We start from the raw sequence: 20,937 nt of genomic DNA on the forward strand, positions 1-20,937 counted from the left end.
TTTAAGAATTATCCTTTAATACTGAGGTATTCATTTAGTGATTACTTTTGCTGTAGTATTTATGCAATGTAGACCACTATATACTATGCCAAAAGTAGTTTTATCTAAAAAGTCTAGAATCTAAGAAAGTAGCACTAGCAGTGTATTTACCTGAACATTGTTCTCTGCTGTAGCCAGAGAAGCTTGTAGTTTTTGGCACTTTTCTCTAAGACTCCCTGCTTCTTCCTGTACAACTTGGAATTCAGTTTTAAGGATCCCAAGGTTCTTCTGTAAGACAGCTTCTTGAGTTTGAAATTCTCGCTTCAGTTCTGCTTCTTTCTGCTTACAGGCATGCAAACTCTCAGCAGTGAAGTGCTGAGACCTTTTCAAAGCTTCCAATTCATGTTCGTAGAAAGCCTGAGCTTTACTCAACTTCCCTTCATAATCTTCTACTAACTTTTTCCTCTCAAGACGTAGGTCTTCCAACTTTTTATTCAATTCTTCCACTTGTAATCGATGCATTTCCTCAAGTGTTTCCTGGCCCTTATTTAAAGTAGCATTTTGACTGTGTTGAACTTTCAGGAGCTCCTGAATTTCTAATCTATGAGTTGCTCTCAATTCTTCAAGGGCAGTGCGTTTGTCTTTTTCAAACTGGACCTGAAGCTGCATAAAACTCCGTATCCTCTCCTCAAACCTCTTCCTTATCTCCTCCACCTCTCGGGACATGGTAACAACTCTCTGCACATGTTGGGCTTCTGCACAAAGTTGCATATCTTCTACTCGATGTTTGTAAACTTCAAATTCAGTAAGTGCTTGGTGTTTCATCTTTTTATGTTCCTCTAAGGATTCTTCCAGTGCTTGTATTTTTCTTTTTAGCTCTGTTTCCTCTGACACTTTATTTCTATATTGTAATATTTTTTCCCTGGTTTCAGCAAGAATTTGCTGAATTTCTTCTTCATGGGCTTCTTTAATGGCTTGTACTCCTGATTCATGCTCATCATTCCTAGTATTTAAGGCATATATGACCTGACAATAAAAATATACAGAATTATGAACATGAAATACAATAACATATGAAAGAAGGCGTGAGCTGTATTTTTCTTTTTCAGTAAGTACCACATAATAGTCAAAATAATCATTACTAGACTTACTAACATTCATAGAGATTGCAGGATAGCACAGTACACATTAGTACCAATGCATCTCAATATGTATCAATTTTTTTACGACACACAATAATAAAGGAAAGGTGAAATGGTAGTGAGTATAGAAGTATAGGGGTCAACAGATCACTGCATGTCTAATAAGCTACTCAGTAGCCAGGCAATATAGCATGATATTTGTCACACTACATGGAAAGTGACAAAGTTTTTTTTTCTCTGCCACCATTATGTTGTCTCATAAAAGTATTAGACTATAGGATTATGGGGAATATTTTTGTGTATTTATGTAATACATTTGACATTTTTTAGGTCTGTAAAAAAAAATCCTGATATCCGTTCACATCTTACATTTCATAAACAAAGATTTTGAAGAAATAAAACAATTGTTTTATGGGGAGGTTTTTATGCTCATTTGGCTATGGTTCTTATCTATCATATCAACATATATAACATAATATAAGGGGGGAAACTGTCCCTATACAAGATAACAGAGCATTATTCATGTTACTCTCCGCTCATGACCTACTTTTTTGTGAAACACTCCACTCTTGATCTGCTACAACACTGCACAACAGGAAGAATGCTCTTTTCTGGTCCAAGACCTTTTCATGGATAGAAAAGAAAGTACTGGCTTACTAGGCAGCACATAAACAAAAAGCACCGAACGGGCTTTAGGGAAAACTAAGGTATAATCACCAAAAGTAATGGAGGAGTTTATGAATATGTGCCAAAATATACAAGTTTACTTGCCCAAGATGACAGAAGAATGGTCTAGGTAATATTAAATTTCCCACTACAATATTGGGACCACCCAACCTTCCCTCTTTTCCATTGGATGATTGAAACTTCCCAGCCCCTACTGGTATCCCTCAGGGCTGTATAGCTGCACAGCCTCAAACTATTATACATCTCCAAACAATCTCCTGGTGAACCTTAGGCACACAAAAACATACATATCAGTGTATTACAAAATACATTAAACTAAAAAAGCCAGTGGCAAAAAGAATCAGAGTTCAGGGGCTGAAAAGATGAGTGTCAGCACTTGCAACTTGGGAAGTGACTGAGTTTTGTACTTAACCTTTCTCCCTGAAAAAGGTGAGACAAGCACTAAAATATAAGAAAGCCACAAAGCAATAAGAAGACATGTCTGCTAGCAGCATCAACTGGTTGAACCCCCTTAAACTTTAACATTAGACTCCACCATGGTATACACCAGGACAACGACAAGGTCACCAACTACACAAAAAGTTCTCCTGTTCTTCTTTACTTATTCTTTGGTTTCATTTCCTAATCTAATGATAATGCAAATGCTCTTAGTGGTTACATTTCAAAATGTATTTAGGTAACTTGAAAGTGATAAACATCCATCTTCCTCTGGGGCCTAGCACCCAGTATCTAGAAATTCAAAAACCAAAGGACATTGTTGACATCTATTTTACTACATTTGACCAGAGCTAGTTGAATAAGGTAGTCTTCCTGTGGTCTGGCTGTTTCAGCATTTTTGAAATTAAGACTTTACCATCACTACTGTGACTCATTCAGGCTCTTCCTTTTCCCATTCCACCTCATCTTTCTTTTTATAGAGGACACATCTTCTGTGAGCTGTCACTCCGGATTAGCTTGTTAGAGTCTATTTCAGACCTACATTTACATAAGCCTACAGTACAGACCAAAAGTTTGGACACACCTTCTCATTCAAAGAGTTTTCTTTATTTTCATGACTATGAAAATTGTAGATTCACACTGAAGGCATCAAAACTATGAATTAACACATGTGGAATTATATACATAACAAACAAGTGTGAAACAACTGAAAATATGTCATATTCTAGGTTCTTCAAAGTAGCCACCTTTTGCTTTCATTACTGCTTTGCACACTCTTGGCATTCTCTTGATGAGCTTCAAGAGGTAGTCCCCTGAAATGGTTTTTACTTCACAGGTGTGCCCTGTCAGGTTTAATAAGTGGGATTTCTTGCCTTATAAATGGGGTTGGGACCATCAGTTGCGTTGAGGAGAAGTCAGGTGGATACACAGCTGATAGTCCTACTGAATAGACTGTTAGAATTTGTATTATGGCAAGAAAAAAGCAGCTAAGTAACGAAAAACGAGTGGCCATCATTACTTTAAGAAATGAAAGTCAGTCAGTCAGTCAGCCGAAAAATTGGGAAAACTTTGAAAGTAAGGGCTATTTGACCATAAAGGAGAGTGATGGGGTGCTGCGCCAGATGACCTGGCCTCCACAGTCACCGGACCTGAACCCAATTGAGATGGTTTGGGGTGAGCTGGACTGCAGAGTGAAGGCAAAAGGGCCAACAAGTGCTAAGCATCTCTGGGAACTCCTTCAAGACTGTTGGAAGACCATTTCAGGTGACTACCTCTTGAAGCTCATCAAGAGAATGCCAAGAGCAAATGCCAATGTCAAAGCAAAAGGTGGCTACTTTGAAGAACCTAGAATATGACATATTTTCAGTTGTTTCACACTTGTTTGTTATGTATATAATTCCACATGTGTTAATTCATAGTTTTGATGCCTTCATAGTCATGAAAATAAAGAAAACTCTTTGAATGAGAAGGTGTGTCCAAACTTTTGGTCTGTACTGTATATCTACAAGAAACCCCTATTTCGTGAGTGCATTTGACACTTGCATTACTGCAATTTGGAAGAATCCTGATCCTCCATCATAGCGTATTGTAGAATTAAAGACATATGTATGTCTTTATACTAACATTTTATTGGATTGAATATACAATGTCAACTTCTACAAAGACACTTTAACGGGTCATGGAAACTTTTAGATGTGGGTGTCAACTCTTTTTCATTTGAACTATTGCTGTCATCCCCATTTTAATACTTTTCACTTTTCTCCTACTCTTCTCCCTTTACTAACATAACCTGTTTTCCTACTGTACATCACCATTTCCTGGCCACTGACAAAACACTATCTCTGGTGTAAATTTTTTATACATACTTTTAAAAGGGAATCTGTAACCACTATTATGCTACCTTAACTAAGGGCAGCATAAACTGGTGACATATCCCCTTAGCAAAATGCTGGGTCGCTTTTTTCAACTGACCCAGTAAAAATCTGTACTAAACAGCTCTAGCATTGGAACTGTTCAATACACAGTGTAAGCCAATGAGTCCTGATATTCATGAAAACCTGGCTCTCCCCACTGACTGCACTGAGTGCTATAGGAGAAAATATATAAATCAGTGGCGGGGGAAAGGGCTGGGCGACCCGGGTCCACCTGAACTTAAGGACTAATCAATGCGCATTGTGTACTAAACAGCTTGCGACTTGGGGAGTGACTGAGCTTTGTACCTAATCTAAGCACTAAAACAGAAGAAAGACCCTAACCAACAGCCCTCAGCACCAAAGCCCCTTCAACTTTACTTTAATATTAAAATCTCTTGGATATGTCTTTAGACTCCACCATGGCATACAAGATCCACCAGGATAACTACAAGGTCACCAACTACGTTGATAGTTTTTGTTACGGTAAATTGGTACTGAACAGCATCAGCACTGGAGCTGTTCAATACACAAGAGCTAATTAAGTCTCCCCACCTGCTGATTATAATAGGAAAAAAGCTGCAGTGGGGCAAGGAAGAGAGCTGGGAGGACATGAATACGAGGACTTTTTGTCACGTGCTGTGTATTGAACAGCTCCAGAGTGAAGCATAGTCCATCTGGTCCAAACCTTTAGAAAAGCTATAGTACAAACTGTAAATTGCCGTCTATGATAGACAGAAGACACTGTTCACAGTTTGAAGATTACAGGACTGCATAGCTAGAGACCAATCAGAACATCCATGGTGATCCCTGTCCACTGCCCAAATCCAGCTACAATGGGCACGTAGGTAAGTATCTCAACTGAACCATGGAGCCATAGAAGGTGGTTTGGTGCCTTTAATCTTGTTTTCTCTTACATCTTGTAGGTGTGTGTGCATTACTTATGTCTTGAAGCCAGATACCATCAAAGTTCTTGTGAAGTTATTACCATGACTTGGAGCTGTTTTGGTGGAATGAAGGAAGCCTACCTAATATTAAACCAGTATTTGTTATTTGTATTAAACAGTATATGTTATGACTAGTCAATGTATATTGACTTAAAGGGAATGTGTCATCTACATATAATGTGTAGCAACACATTCTTTTTTCAATACACAAAATACAATTAGAAATTAGTATACATTTTTCAACCCCTTTTTCCCTCCTTAACCCCCTTATCTCCCGCTCCAATATGCCCCGAGTTCTGGGCATACCCAGATCATATGTATGTAATCCGCCCCAGCAGTATCACATCGAGGGCAGTTAGAGGAATCTCTTATTCCACACTTGTTTAACCAAGTAGGGGTAACATATAATCTATGATAAATGTTAAACTGTATTAGGACGTGATTGAAGTTATGGGAAAGTACATCTGGATTAGTAAAAATACTCCCCCACCCTACACTTTGTATATTTGGGCAGTCCCTCTCCCAGGCCTTTTGCCCTGGTGATTGTGTCTCAAAAAACCGTGACTTAATTAACAATTTATATATATGTGAAATCTTCATTTTTACTGGTGTCTTCCCAAACCTCTCATTTAACGGGGAGGAATGATCTATTTCTAACAGTGATTTGTTATCCAAACTAAAAAGTGCCGAACGGAGCTGAAAATACCTAAACCATGACAGATTCTCTACACTATGTGCTTTTAATTTTCCGATTGCACATTTTTTAAATTCTATTTTCTAAGCAGTATCATGGGGGCTGCCATTTTGCCTGAGCTGTTCTTAACAGCATTTTGAGATATGCTTTACAGCAGCCACATCAACCACTAATGGTTTGATGACACAATAGTCTGGATAGGACCTCAATGACATCTATGAAAGAGTTTTCTAGGCATGCTGTGTGACCTGTGCAGGGGTCTGGAGGGAGTAGATAAACTGCCACCATTATATACCTTGAATAGATTCTGTGTTATCTATATATAGGTGTTATCTTTCATTGTAATCCTGTCTGTTATAATAATCTCATGACTGCTAAATCTGTCAACACATTATAAGGCCTAGTGGGCACTGTAAAAACTACAGGATTTTAGAATTTTTTGGCAAATAAAGTTCAATTTTAAAAACCAAAAATTATTTAAAGAATGTTTAACACAAAATCTTGATTTAGACAATAGGTCATTTTCCGATGAAACCTTCCCTTTAAATTGAGCCTCTGTTTTGGATCATTTACTAAGAACTGTATTATTCAATGTCGCTTAATTCCAGTAGAACTGTCAAACCCCCGGCACCTTCCCTGCAGCCAGTTCACTGTCTGCTCTTGCTAAATGTTCTGCATCCTACAGCACTTTAGGTAAATACAATGGAAATGAAATGTCCCTGTATCTGCCATTTGATGAGAAAATGAGCATTTGTTTCTTTCAGCCCAAAGAAACAAATGGGATCCATAAATAAACCTGTTCCTTGACACACAAAAATGTAAGAAAATGAATAATTTGAAACTTGGAAAGCTGATGCTTTTAAAATTCATAATATCAGAAATATTGTCACGGGGAGCCGGCAGTGCATTCTCCCTTCGCAGCGCCGGCAGCATTCCGCGCGCATAGCAGAGCGAGGACGCAGCAGGAGAGCTGAGCGCCGATAATGATGATCAGCGATCGGCTATGTTGGGCTGTGTTATGCGACTCACGTGACGCTTGCCACGTCATGTGACTCACCAGTCTGAGCTATTTAAACAGGCAGCCTGCTGGCCACAGGTTGCCTGTGATTGGTCTTTATACTTATACCAGTGTTCCTATTTACCTTGCTATTGTATTTGGACCTCGGCTTTGATTCTGACCTAGACCTTGTTACCTCCTTGGAATCAACGTGACCTCTCGGCTTCTGACTTCAGTTTGTTTTGACCTTGCTATTGTGTTTTTTCCCTTGTGTACCTGCGTGGCCTCCTGGCTTTGACCTTTGCTTCCCTGACTCTGTTACGTATTACTTTAGCACCCTTTAGGCCCCTGCACGTATCTAAGCTAGGGACCGCCACCAAGTTGTACGCAGTCAGTTAGGATGGGCCGTGCAAGTAGGTAGGGACAGAAGTGCGGGTGGAGATCAGGGCTGCACTCTTCCCTCCCTAGGTGACAGAATCACAGGCCTTACCTAAAACCATGGACCCTATGCGAGTCCTTACGGATAAGGTACATAGTCTCGCTCAAATGGTGCAGGATTTGGCAGAGAGGCTACAGGAGCAAGAATTGCATCCTACCCCACCTGTAGCGGCTTCTTCTGCTTAAAATCTTGAACCTCATGTAAAACTGCCTGACTGTTTTTTAGGGGATAAGAACAATTTCCTGACATTTAAAGAAAGCTGCAAGCTTTATTTTGGTTTACGTCCACATTCTTCGGGCTCTGAACAACAAAGGGTAGGCATTGTTATCTCTTTGTTGCAGGGAGACCCACAAGAATGGGCTTACTCTCTCCCCACGGATTCCCCTTGTCTAGCTAATATTGAATAGTTTTTTCAGGCCTTAAGTGTATTGTACTATGAACCTGATAAATCGGCAGTAGCTGAGAGTCAATTAAAGGGTTTCTATCACTTCATATCACATATTTAGGTGTCAGACACTAGCGATCCGCTAGTGTCTGCTCTAACAAACCATCCTAATATGATAGGTTTTGGGGCAGCCGTTTTGCTAAAATAACAACTTATATCTATATGCTAATGAGCCTCTAGGTGCTATGGGGGCGTCATTAGCACCTAGAGGCTCCGTCTACCTTCCTAAACTGCCGCCGCCCAGCGCGTCCCTCCAGCCCGCCCATCTCCTGCTGAATGCGATCCTCTCCGTGCGCGTCTCTGTTCTGCGCATGCGCAGTGAATGTCTGACCGCTTCCCTGCTCAGACATCTCCGCTGCGCCTGTTCCTCGGAGCACTATGATGTCATCGGCGCAGGCGCAGTGGAGATGTCTGAGCAGGGAAGCGGTCAGACATTCACTGCGCATGCGCAGAACAGAGACGCGCACGGAGAGGATCGCATTCAGCAGGAGATGGGCGGGCTGGAGGGACGCGCTGGGCGGCGGCAGTTTAGGAAGGTAGACGGAGCCTCTAGGTGCTAATGACGCCCCCATAGCACCTAGAGGCTCATTAGCATATAGATATAAGTTGTTATTTTAGCAAAACGGCTGCCCCAAAACCTATCATATTAGGATGGTTTGTTAGAGCAGACACTAGCGGATCGCTAGTGTCTCACACCTAAATATGTGATATGAAGTGATAGAAACCCTTTAAGGTCTCTTAGTCAGGGAAACAGACCCTTGGAGGAATATTGCACCAAATTCCGGAAATGGTGCGTTTCCTCTGGTTGGAATGATCCAGCGCTTAGATGTCATTTCGGTTGGGGCTCTCAGAAGACTTGAAAAATATGTTGGTCAGTTACCCCCTCCCTGACACTTTAGAACAGACTATGACTCTAGCTGTTAGACTGGACCGACGAATTAGGGAAAGACAGAGAGAAAAACGGACGTCTCCACTGCTGGTGCTTACATCCGATCCCTCACCCTCAAGAGTCCAATTGGAGAATCCTGCAGAGGAGCCCATGCAGCTCGGAATGACCAGGAGGGATCTGAAACATCAAAAGGCTTTCTGCTTCTACTTCGGAGAATCCTATCACTGTATACGGCAATGCCCTAAGGTTCCTCCTTCAGGGAGATCTCCACATCCTGACGCCCAGAAGGATAAGGTACTTCCCAAGGTGGTTAAAGAGAAAGTGTTGTTGCTGGTGGTTGTTTCTTTTGGCTCCAGTAAAGGCTCTGGGAGGGCATTTGTTGATTCTGGGTCTGCCGCTAATTTTATTAACCATAACTTTGCTATTTACCTTGGGGTGCCCATGTTGTCCCTTGCTAACCCTATTCATATCATTGCTATTGATTCCACACCGTTGGGTGGGACAGTAGAATATTATACTCTGGAAGTAACCTTGACTGTGGGGGGCTGTCATATGGAGTGTAATTATTTTTTGATTCTAAAAATTTACCCGTGGAGGTAGTTATGGGTATACCTTGGCTCCAGGATCATAATCCAGTCATCAACTGGTCCACAGGTGAATTCGAGAAAAGGGGGGTGAAATGTGATGCATGTTGTCTACCTGTTATTCAGGCTGGAGTCTCTGCGGAGTCAAACTCTCTTCCCACATACATTAGTGACTTTGCTGTTTTTTCTATGTCCGAGGCTGATTTCCTTCCCCCTCATAGACCTTATGGCTGTGGCATAGACCTTGTTCCGGGATCTAAGTACCCTAGGAGTCGTATTTATAATTTGTCAGGTCCGGAACGGAAGCCTATGAGGGATCACTTGAAGGAGAGTCTACAAAAAGGACATATTAGACCCTTAGTGTCTCCTATGGAGATGGGGTTTTTCTTTGTTGCTAAGAAGGACGGTGGATTGAGACCATGTATTGATTATAGAGAGTTGAATAAGATTACTGTTAAGAATCAGTACCCGTTGCCGTTGATTCCAGACCTGTTTAATAAAATTCTCGGAGTTCACTGATTCACTAAACTTGATCTCAAGGGGGCCTATAATCTTATCCGAATTAAGGAGGGGGATGAATGGAAGACAACCTTTAATACCCCAGAGGGTCATTATGAATACTTAGTGATGCCGTTTGGGTTAAGTAATGCTCCGGCGGTTTTCCAAAATTTTGTCAATGACATCTTTAGACAATTTATTGGAAAATTCGGAATTGTTTATTTAGATGACATCCTGATTTATTCGCCTGACTGGGATTCTCACATTATTCACACTAGACAGGTACTGGAGGTCCTTCGGGAGAACCGACTGTTCGTGAAGGTTGAGAAGTGTATTTTTGGAGTACAGGAAACTTCGTTTTTAGGATATATTCTCACACCCCAATCCTTCAAGATGGCTCCAGGGAAGGTACAGGCCATTTTGGAGTGGGCGAGACCTTCCTCTCTTAAAGCACTACAACGCTTCTTAGGTTTCGCAAATTATTATCGAAATTTATTAAGAACTTTTCTATTACTGCCAAGCCTCTCACAGATCTAACTAAGAAGGGAGCTGATCTAGTGAATTGGTTACCAGAGGCCATAAAGGCTTTTGAAACACTCAAGAGGTGTTTCGTTAACGCCCCAGTATTAGTTCAACCTGACCAAGAGCGGCCTTTTGTGGTGGAGGTTGATGCTTCCGAGGATGGAGTTGGAGCAGTACTCTCCCAGGGGTCATCAGCTCTCACTAACCTGAGACCTTTTGCTTTCTTTTCTTGTAAATTCTCTTCTACCGAGAGAAATTATGACATTGGTAATCGAGAGTTATTTGCTATTAAATGGGCTTTTGAGGAATGTCGCCATTTTCTGGAGGGGGCTAAACATCAGGTTACAGTAATTACGGATCATAAGAATTTAATGTTTTTGGAATCTGCTAAACATTTGAATCCCAGACAGGCTAGGTGGGCGTTGTTTTTTACACGTTTTAATTTTTGTATTACTTTCAGGCCAGGAAGTAAAAATATTAAAGCAGACGCCTTATCCTGCAGTTTTTGTGCTTTTCAATCTCTGATACTCCACTAGAACCAATATTACCGGCAGGTGTCATTGTGGCTTCAATCTCCTCCGATCTGACGACTGAAATAACTGCGGGGCAACACTTGGCTCCGGTACAATCTCCTACTGATAAATTATTTGTCCCTGGTCATTTACGTCTCCGACTGTTGGGTGCCATAATTCCGTGTTTAGTGGACATCCGGGTATTAATGCCACCAAGGAACTCGTCTCCAGGTTTTATTAGAGGCATACCCTGTGTAGGGATGTCCACTCATATGTGTCTTCATGTGAGGTTTGTGCCAGGTCCAAGACTCCTAGGTCTCGTCCAGTGGGGGAGTTACGACCACTGCCCATGCCTAGTAGACCTTGGTCCCATATCTCCATGGACTTTATCACTAACTTGCCGATGTCTGAGGGTAAGTCAGTGATATGGGTAGTTGTGGACAGATTTAGTAAAATAAGTAACGCCAAGACTTTAGCTTCTCTGTTTGTTGATCATGTTATTCGGTTACATGGAATTCCAGAAAATGTGGTTTCGGATAGAGGTGTTCAATTTGTTTCTAGGTTTTGTAGGGCTTTTTGTCGCAAATGTAACATCTCTTTGTCTTTTTCTTTGGCCTTTCATCCGGAAACCAACGGTCAAACTGAACGTTTGAACCATTCTCTGGAGCAGTACTTGAGGTGTTATGTCTCCGACAACCAACAGCTGTGGGTGAAGCATCTGCCCCTGGCTGAATTCACCATTAGCAGGTGAACTCATCTATTGGTATGTCTCCTTTTCTTGTAATCTTGGTTTCCATCAGCGTTTTAGTTAATTTTCACCATCTTCCTCAAAAATTCCGGAAGCTGATCTGGTAGCTAAAGTCGAACCTGAAAAACGCCCAAGAGGTTCATAAAACCAATGCGGATAAAAAGTGCTCCCAAGCAGTAGACTTTGGGTTGATAAAGTATGGTTAACCACCAAGAATTTGTCCTTAAAAGGTACCTTCCAATAAGTTTGCACCACGGTTTATTGGGCTTTATGAGATTGGTGACATTATTATTTCCTGTGTCTTAAGTTACGTTTGCCTGACTCTTTTCATATCACAATGTTTTTCACAAGTCTTTACTCAAGAAGTATGTGTCCCCTGTATCCCCTACACAGGAATCTCCGCCCCCCAGTGGAGGTTGCCGGGCAACCTGAATTTGAGATCTCTAGGATTATTGATGTGAGAAGGGTCTGGAATTCTTTTCAGTATTTGGTCCATTGGAGAGGTTTTGGTCCTAAGGAGAGGTCTTGTATGCCGGCTAAGAATATGCATGCTGAGAGGTTGGTGAGAAAATTCCATCTGGCTCACCAGGAGAAACCCACTCCAGAGATCATGGGTCCAGTGGCTCCTCGTGGAAGGGGGGTACTGTCACGGGGAGCCGGCGGCGCACTCTCCTTTCGCAGCGCCGCCAGCATTCCGCGCGCATAGTGAAGCGAGGACGCAGACGGCGTCCTCGTCTTCATGGGACCAGGGAGCGGCGAGGATCCAGCCGTGCATGCCTCCTAGGCATGGCCGGCGTCCTCCGTTCCTTAGACAACAAGCAGCAGGAGAGCTGCGCGCCGATAATGATGATTGGTCTTTCTACCTTCACCAGCGTTCCTATTTACCTTGCTATTGTGTTTGGACCTCAGCTTTGATTCTGACCTAGACCTTGTTACCTCCTTGGAATTGACGTGACCTCTCGGCTTCTGACTTCGGTTTGTTTTGACCTTGCTATTGTGTTTTTCCCTTGTGTACCTGCGTGACCTCCTAGCTTTGACCTTTGATTCCCTGACTCTGTTACGTATTACTTTAGCACCCTTTAGGCCCCTGCACGTATCTAAGCCCGCCGCCAAGTTGTACGCTGTCAGTTAGGACGGGCCGTGCAAGTAGGTAGGGACAGAGGTGCGTGTGGAGATCAGAGCTGCACTCTTCTCTCCCTACGTGACAGATACATAACAATTCAAAATGATATTTCAAACAAAACTATCGCTTTGTATGTTTGATTACTGTCCGCCCTAACAGGCAAGTGTTACCTGTATCCTAGATGAAATAAAGGATCGTTGGATTTACTGCTGGGTGAGTGCCGCCTCATTATCTTCTTCTATCCTGTGGAAATTTTGGGCTATCAGCTTTTGTTAGGCGTTGCACCACCTGATTGCAGCTTCACTCAATTGCGCTTGTGTCTCCGCATCTGTGTTACCTGTGCTACAGGGAATGACCAGGGGATTTAGGCTGTGCCGCCAAGCTTCTTTGCTATTTATACATGAAAATTCCAACAGACTGTGAAAGGTTACTGAATATCTTCTACTTTGCACTGCATTACACTGAATATGTAAATGGTTGTAGCTTGTTTTCTTTAATTCCTTTCTCTTCAAAGCTTCTCACTAGTATACAAGGGTCTTCCATCTTGAAGAATCAGCAGAGCAAAAGAAATGAATGATAAGTGCTGGCAGGGAGTAACATTTCATGTGTCACAATGCTGAGTAGAAAATGAAAAACTCGCTGCTAATAGAGCACCAGAATAATTTATCAACAGCTACAGAAGTGCCTACTGGTATATGCATGCATGATTATTTACATGATGGCATCTGCACAGGACTCTCAAGATCTTCAATGCAGAGTGTTACTAATTGACTTTAAAGCCTAAGATCAGAAAATTAGAAATACAGTTATACAGGTTATCACTCTATATACACTATATGGCCAAAAGTATGTGGACACCAGGTGTTAAAATCTGAGGTGAGGTTGTCCTACATCGCATTACAAAACCATGTGTGTTAATATAGAGTTGGGTCCACTTTTGAAGCTATAACAGCCTCAACTCTTCTGGGAAGGCTTTTCCACAAGTTTTTAGAGAGTGAGAATTAGTGGCAATTCAGCCAAATGGTGAGAGGAAAGGGTCAAGCACTGATGTTGGATGAAAAGTTCTAGCTCATAACCAATTTATCTCAAAGTTTTTTGATGTGCTAAGTTCAGTTTCTATGTAGTCTACTCAAGTTTCTCTATACCAACCTTGTTAAACCAACTATCAAGCAATTATATGGTTTCAACAAAGTTGGAAACATATAATTGTCATAAACTGTTTAGAATGTATTGGTCTGCTATAACAGTCAGGGCCGGCGTCAGCACCTGGCAAACCCAGGCAAGTGCCGGGGCCCACTCGTTTCCGCGGTCCCAAACATTTTGACATACTTTACTGCTGCTGCCATCTCACAGGATCTCCAGGCCTGCGAGACAGATCGGAGGAGGACTGGAGTACTGTGGTCACGGATCACAGCAGGGGCGGAGCGGAGGAGGAGCTGATCAGCAGTGCATCTGCAGAAGACAACACAGCATAGCAGCCGAGCCCAAGAAGAAACCAGGAGATTAGACAGGTGCCAGTAATATGAGGGGGCGGACGCGGGGCTACTGACTAATGCAAGGTGTGGTGTTTTTGGGGAGGGATCCCCCCAGCCTCCACTCCACTAATAGGAGAATAATGAGCAACAAAATACAAACCTCTTTGTGGGGCAATTCAGACCCCTCCCCAGTATACCTCAGGCTACCACATACTATGTACATACATGTGGATGAGGAAAAGAAATGCACAGCAAGCAGTTAAGCAAATATTCCTAAAGGTTCAGTCAGCATGTCCACTTGTCCAGCCTCAGTCAGCAGATAAGTTATCAGTAATGACAGACTCACTGCTGACTGAGGCTGGACATGCTGACTGAGCCTTTAGGAATATTTGCTTTACTGCTTGCTGTGCATTTCTTTTCCTCATCCATATACATGTATCATATGTACATAGTATGTGGTAGCCTAAGCTATACCTGGGGGAGTGGTTCTAAGGAATTCCCCCACAAAGAAGTTTGTTGCTCATTATTCTCCTATTAGTGGAGGCTGGGGGGGGGGGGGTCCCTCCCCAAAAACACCATGTAGCATTAGTACGTGGTATTTGGTAGCACACACACACACACACACACACACACACACACACCATGCAAACTCCTGTGTGAGTCTGGTCTGGGGTCCTAATAATTTATATTTATCTGGTCTGGGGTCTGAATAATTTATCTATACATGGTATGGGGGTCTGAATTTAGAAGACTGGGGTAAGTGTTAATTTAGGGGTTCTGGTCTAAGTTTCAAATTTAGGAGTCTAGTCTGGGGCTTTGATTTTATTTAGGATCTAGTGTGGGGTGTAAACTAATTTAAGGGTCTAATCTGGGGTGTAAATATAAGGTTGTGAATTTAGGGGTCTAATTTGGTGTTTCAATTTATTAAGGTAATCTGCAGGCAGAATTTATTTTCTGTGTTGTGTGTTGTGCAAAATGCCACAAGGGGGCCCACTGAGGCTTTATCGCCCAAGGGCCTACATGAACCTGGAGCCGGCCCTGATAACAGTAATATTACCCATTACTAGGGATAAGAGGTCTGAACAAAACACTGAGAAACAGCTTCATACCAATATGTTTCCTCTGCCAAATTTCACAATAGGCACTATACATTCTGGTGGTTAGCATTCTCCAGGCATATGGCAAGCCCAGATTCTTCCATCATACTGCTCCAGTGGTGGAATTGCTCATGACAATTGAGCTGGCACTTGATTTTTCCGTATGGTGATCTTAAACAGGTTTTTTAACAAGTTCCTGGAGCACGGCCCTGAAACAAAAGATTCATACTTCTTTGCCCCACACCACTCCTATCCATACTGACTCAGTTATCTCCATCTTTCAGTCATGGCACTGTTTACATCCAGCTAATAACTGGCTTCAGCAGTGACATGCTGTTTGTGGCCACATCATCGCTGAAGCCAGTCACTGGTTGGAGCAGTGCATGCCCATAGCCAGCCAAATGTAAACAGTGCCGGGACCGGAAGATTGAGAGGGCGGAGCAGCACGGACCACTGGAGCAGTGTGGAGCAGGTCATTATGAATCTTTTGTTTCAGGGGCCATACTGCAGGAACTTGTTAAAATATATTTACCAGAAAACCCTGAAGCAAGGTACACAATAATCAGCTTCATCTGCGCAGTGTGCTTGTGGCGGATACCACTGAAGAAGGGTCGTGGACTCTTATCCTAGTAAGTTTGAATTGTGTATTCTTCAACCTTAACTCCCAGCAAGGAGGTATAGACTTTCTCGTGGGAAATCCCCACATCACTACCCCTGATGTAGTTACCATTAGCAATGTCTGACAAACAAAGTGGAGTTTCCAAACTGTGGTGCATTAGACAGGAATCATGGTCAGACGGAGTTGAGGCAGGTGGAGTTCAAGAGTAAGTGTAAGCAGGAAAAGATCTAGGTAGGCAGCAGAGATGACAGCAAGGTCAGCAAAAAATATTGAGTTGTCACTGTGAGGGGTAGGAACAAGCAGGCTGAAAATTAAATGGACCTCATAGCCTGGGACAAACAGGCATGGGCTGGTGTCAGGGGCTCTTGGCACATACTGGTTCTTTAAGAGGTTGGCAGCAGGTGCATGAACATGACCCAGTTACAGAGCAGCGCAGTGCAGGAAGAAAGTGCCAGCTACTTATTGCAATCTTTATTATTCCTATGTGTTGGCTAATATATTATGTTCTATACAAGCTGCATATGAAGGGATTCCTGTTGTGATGGGCAGAGTAGATGAAAAAGGTATAATTTATGTTATCACTTTCTACCTTTGTATCCACCAGGGCTTTCAGGAAATAGTTTAGTCAGTAATTGAAATAATAGCATTTTACTCAGTGTTTCTTCAGCATATATTAGTGGTTTTGAGTGTCAACATTTCAATGAAAAAATTAATGGTTGCGCTTTGAAAAATGTTCTATATAATGTACTTAACCCAGCAGCAATAACATCTGTTGAGAGGACTCCATGTACATGGTCATTATACAAATGCTTTCTGTACTTACCGCTCTGCATTGCTAAATCAGATTTGTTCTTTTGTGATCTTACACCTAAAGGGCTATTCCAATGAAAGATATGCATAGTTTATCTGTAGGATATACTATAAATGTCTGATTAGCAGGGCCCAGTGGTTGTTTCCCTATGTCCCACAAACTATAATGGAGAGTGGAGACAAACTCTCCTAACTTCTTCTCCCCTCTGCTGCCATGCTCTATTGAGTAACTGAAAAAAACACAGGTATATGGATATATCATAAATGTATTTAATTACAAAATAACCCTTTAAGTCAGACTTTTGTGTAGTGGATATATGTGATTCATTCTATTCAGAGCTAGCTGATTTTAATAAGGTTGTCTCAATAGAGACATACTCTTCCCAAATGTAACCGATGCTCCAGGCACCCCAGACAAACAGTGGCAAGCCAGGCATTTCCTTTGTAGCGATCGATAGTAGTACATATAGACGTCTCGGATGAATGGCTGTCCATGTACTACAAAAGGTTGTCTGGGTCCCAAATACCTCTCTATGATGTCCATATGCTCTAATAGGTCATATGGACAAAGGTTGTCTTCATGGACAACCAATTTAACAACTGATTTAAAGGGGTATTCAAATCTAGGACATGGCATATCAATAGGGCATCCACCTCTGGGACCCACTTCTATCTCAAAAACTGTGCCCCAAATTGAACAGAGAGCAAGCCACGCATGTGTGGCCTCCCCTTCATCCACCGCTATGGGACTTTAGAAAATAGCCTAGTGCTGGCTCAGCTATCTTAGGAAGTCCCATGGCAGTGAATGAAGGGGATGCCATGCAGGGGCATAGCTATAGGGGATACAGAGGTAGCAGTTCAATGTACAAGTTAGTCCTCTGGCTAGAGGGAAGGGGTTAGGTCAAGAATTTGGCATTGGGGGAGTTGCCGTTTCAGGCAGCATGATGGCTATGTGCTTCCCTGCCCCTTGCCACAAAGCACTGAGGAAAGGGGGCCCAAGCTGAACTCTTGCACCAGGGCCCATGGGCTTTTAGCTTCGCCCCTGATGCCGTGCATGTGCGGTGTGCTCTATGTTTACATCAAGGCCCAGTTCTTGAGACAGGAGTGGATCCCAGAGGTGGGACCTGCACCTACTGGACATTTATGGCATATCCTATCGATATATCATAATTCTTTCAGATGGGACAACCCTTTTAATGGAGTATGGCAATATACTGAAATATGTTTTTTTTTTTTTTAGCTTTCAGCAATAGAGGTTAGTGATGACAACACAGTTGTTATTTAGGCTCTGATAAATAAAACATTAAGTGGGTGCGCTTTCTTTTTCATTGGCAGCAAAGATACTGCAACTTATTAGAAAATGCCACACAAGCAAAACGTTTCTATGATTGAATTTCGATGCTTCTGACGGCAAATCTGGTCACATTTACCCATGATTCATTCTTACCACTCTCTACTTTATCACTTCAGTATTTAGCTTTCTTTCTTTTCTGTATTTGACAGTTTTTTCTGCTGCTGAGCAGGTGAAGCATTTGTGATTCAGTGTGATGTTCAATGGATGCTTAGTTTACACTGTTTTAACTTTGTATAGAACTTTTCAGAAAGCCATGCAGAAGCACATGAACCTACTACAGTATTTTATTCTGGATAAGGACAGTGTATAGTAGGTGCCAAAGGATATCTGCTTCAAGTAGTCACAGTTTAGGGACGCAGCCCTTTGACAAGGGATATGGTAAGAGCCAATTGTCAATGCTTATGGTGTTGATTGCAGACAAAGCTTGGCAGGGGGGTGGTGGGAAAGGGTAGCATCTACTTAAGCCACTAGATTTATTTAAAAAAAAACATCAACGAAAGGTCATGTGGCAGGCCTACAAAGTTTTCCTGTGCAATCCACGGCAGACACATGGGTGTTCTAATTGCCCAGGCTGTTGTGGGCAGCACATAAAGGCAACATGGGCAACATGTGACACCTCCCAAGCCCTGGTTTGTTTTGTAAACCATACAGAACCTCAGAAGTCATGAAGTAGTTAAGGAAAAAAACTAAGTCAGGGCTAACCATTAGACTGCATAAATAAACCATGGACATAACAGAAAGCGTTTTACACTGTATTAAAGTACATTTATAAGACAAGACATTAATAGCAGTGGCGAGTCCTGCCTCAAGCAAGAGCTTGGGATGCAGTCTAGAAGATTTATCCACATTACAGCAAATATCTGCTTCTGTTTTTTTTCTTTCCTTTAAGTCCTTTCAGAACTGATAGGTCTCCTAAGCTTAATTTCAACATGTTTTTTCCAGGAACCTTCCCACAATCTATAAATTATGTGTTTTTATCCCAATTAGACAATTGAAAGCAATTTGCTTAATATACACTGACGAGCAAAAGGGTAACAATGTTTTCAACTTTTGACTTTCAGGCTCAATATCTCACCATCCACTACAGCTTCGAACGTGAGACTACCATAATTTTATAGACAATCATCTTGGCTATCTCATACATGAATTGGACTTGTAACTATTTAGCATATGATTAGTTCTGCAGATTCTTGTCAGTAACTGCATTGTTACTGTTCTGCTCCGTCTGTTAAGACATTTTTCTTCTTGTATACTACAAATTACAACCTGTTCTCACCTTCCCTAATAGCTCAGCGTGTTATTAGGTTAATTCCCAAGCAAAAGGTCACAAAAAGAGAAACTGCATCATCCAGCTCATCTATAGAGGTATCTCGGCCAAGAAAATTACCAAACTGCATCATGTGTGTGCCATGAGAGCTGGAAAGAATACGAAATGAAGTTCTCCATCCATTCCAAAGCCAAGCGGTGGACGTCCAGGCAAAATATCGGCGTCAACAAGTTCTATCATTTCTGGCGCGACAAAACGGCAGTGGAGGTGGTTCGTATGCTTCATATTAGCGAGATCACAGACGTCCATGCAAGCGAAGTGCATTAGACTACTTTCACACTAGCGTTTTTGCCGGAACTGGCAGGGCTCAGCAAAAACACTTCCGTTTCTGATAATACAACCAACTGCATCCGTTATGAATCCGTTTGTATTATCTTTAACATAGGAATGACGGATCCGTCAAGAACACCATTGAAAGTCAATGGGAGACGGATCCGTTTTCTATTGTGTCAGAGTTAAATGGATTCGTCCCCATTGACTTGCATTGTGAGTCATGACGGATCTGTCTTGCTCCACATCCCACGACGGAAAGAAAACCGCAGCTTGCTGCGGTTTGCTCTCTGGTATGGGAACGCAACCAAGTGGAATGGAATACATTTTGGAGCATTTCGTTCTGTTCAGTTACGTTTTGTCCCCATTCATTGTCAATGGGGAAGTGTTTTTTCTGGTATTGAGATCCTATGATGAAAGACTATATGAGTCTGAGGAAAGACTATATGAGTCAGCTATATGAGTCTGGATGTTCGAGAGCTAGAAGTCTGGGCGTATTGTATGATATGCCACCAATGTCAGAAAGGTGCTCTCATTTCTATGGGAGTTGTGAAAACAGTTGAGCGCTGGCTTGGCTATTTTCGGTAATCTTATAGAGGTGAATGGAGAGGCGGCCGTGCATGCGCAGTGTGCTCTCAATTACTTTCTATGGGACTTCCGAAAATAGCTGAGAGCATTCACTCGGCTATCTTCATAACTCCCATAGAAATGGACGGAGATCACATGTTCTCCTTTACTTTGGGCCTCCCCATTTTGGAGATAGGAGTGGGTCCTAGAGGTCCTAGCAATATGCCACCAATGTATAAGACGACATAACCCCTTTAAATGACAAAAATAAAATAATTATTTCTAGACAGAAATATCTTATGATAAAGCATAAACACGTAATTGCCAAAAATCATTACACTTGAAGGTCATAATTCTGTTACAGGAGGCACTTGATTTTTGGTGTTTTCTCAATAAGCAATAATGCTTGGCAGTTACTGAAAATGGCATCTTTCAGCAGATTTGTACCTATGAAACTGACTGACTTGTTGAATGAGTGTTTGGCAGCTGAAGGCATCTGTGTTGGTCCCATGTTCATATGTGCCCACATTGCTGAGAAAAATGATCTTTTGATATAGGCAAATAAGAGTCTAGGAGCAAGGGGGGGGTTTGGCATTACTCATAGAGACTCAGCTCTCTCTGCAACTGCTGTTCCTTCTGCACTTTGATTCACAGTCAGGCAAAGTGTAGAGAAGGGTGAGAGTTGCAGAGAGAGCTGAGCCTCTAGGTGTAACAACAACGCCCGTTACTTCTAAAGGCTCATTTACATATATTTATATGCCCTTTCATATAGGCACAGTTCTCAGTTCCATAAGATACAGTTTAACGATATACCACTGAACAGTTGGTCCTGCTGATGGCAGCTGCTTTAGAGGGGTTGTCTGG

The 20,937-nt window shown here is 42.1% G+C and overlaps 1 protein-coding gene across 2 annotated transcripts in view; it reads right to left on the minus strand.

The window, feature by feature from the left end:
- FAM184A (family with sequence similarity 184 member A) overlaps positions 1 to 20,937 on the minus strand; it is a 195,777-nt gene that overhangs the window by 93,899 nt on the left and 80,941 nt on the right. For both annotated transcript variants that reach the window (XM_040428932.1, XM_040428931.1), the window contains one exon: positions 151 to 1,005. In XM_040428932.1, the coding sequence (XP_040284866.1) occupies positions 151 to 1,005 (855 nt within the window). The remainder of the gene's footprint in view (positions 1 to 150; positions 1,006 to 20,937) is intronic.

The sequence above is a fragment of the Bufo bufo genome, chromosome 4 (genome assembly GCF_905171765.1).
Source record: "Bufo bufo chromosome 4, aBufBuf1.1, whole genome shotgun sequence".
Lineage (NCBI taxonomy): Eukaryota > Metazoa > Chordata > Amphibia > Anura > Bufonidae > Bufo > Bufo bufo.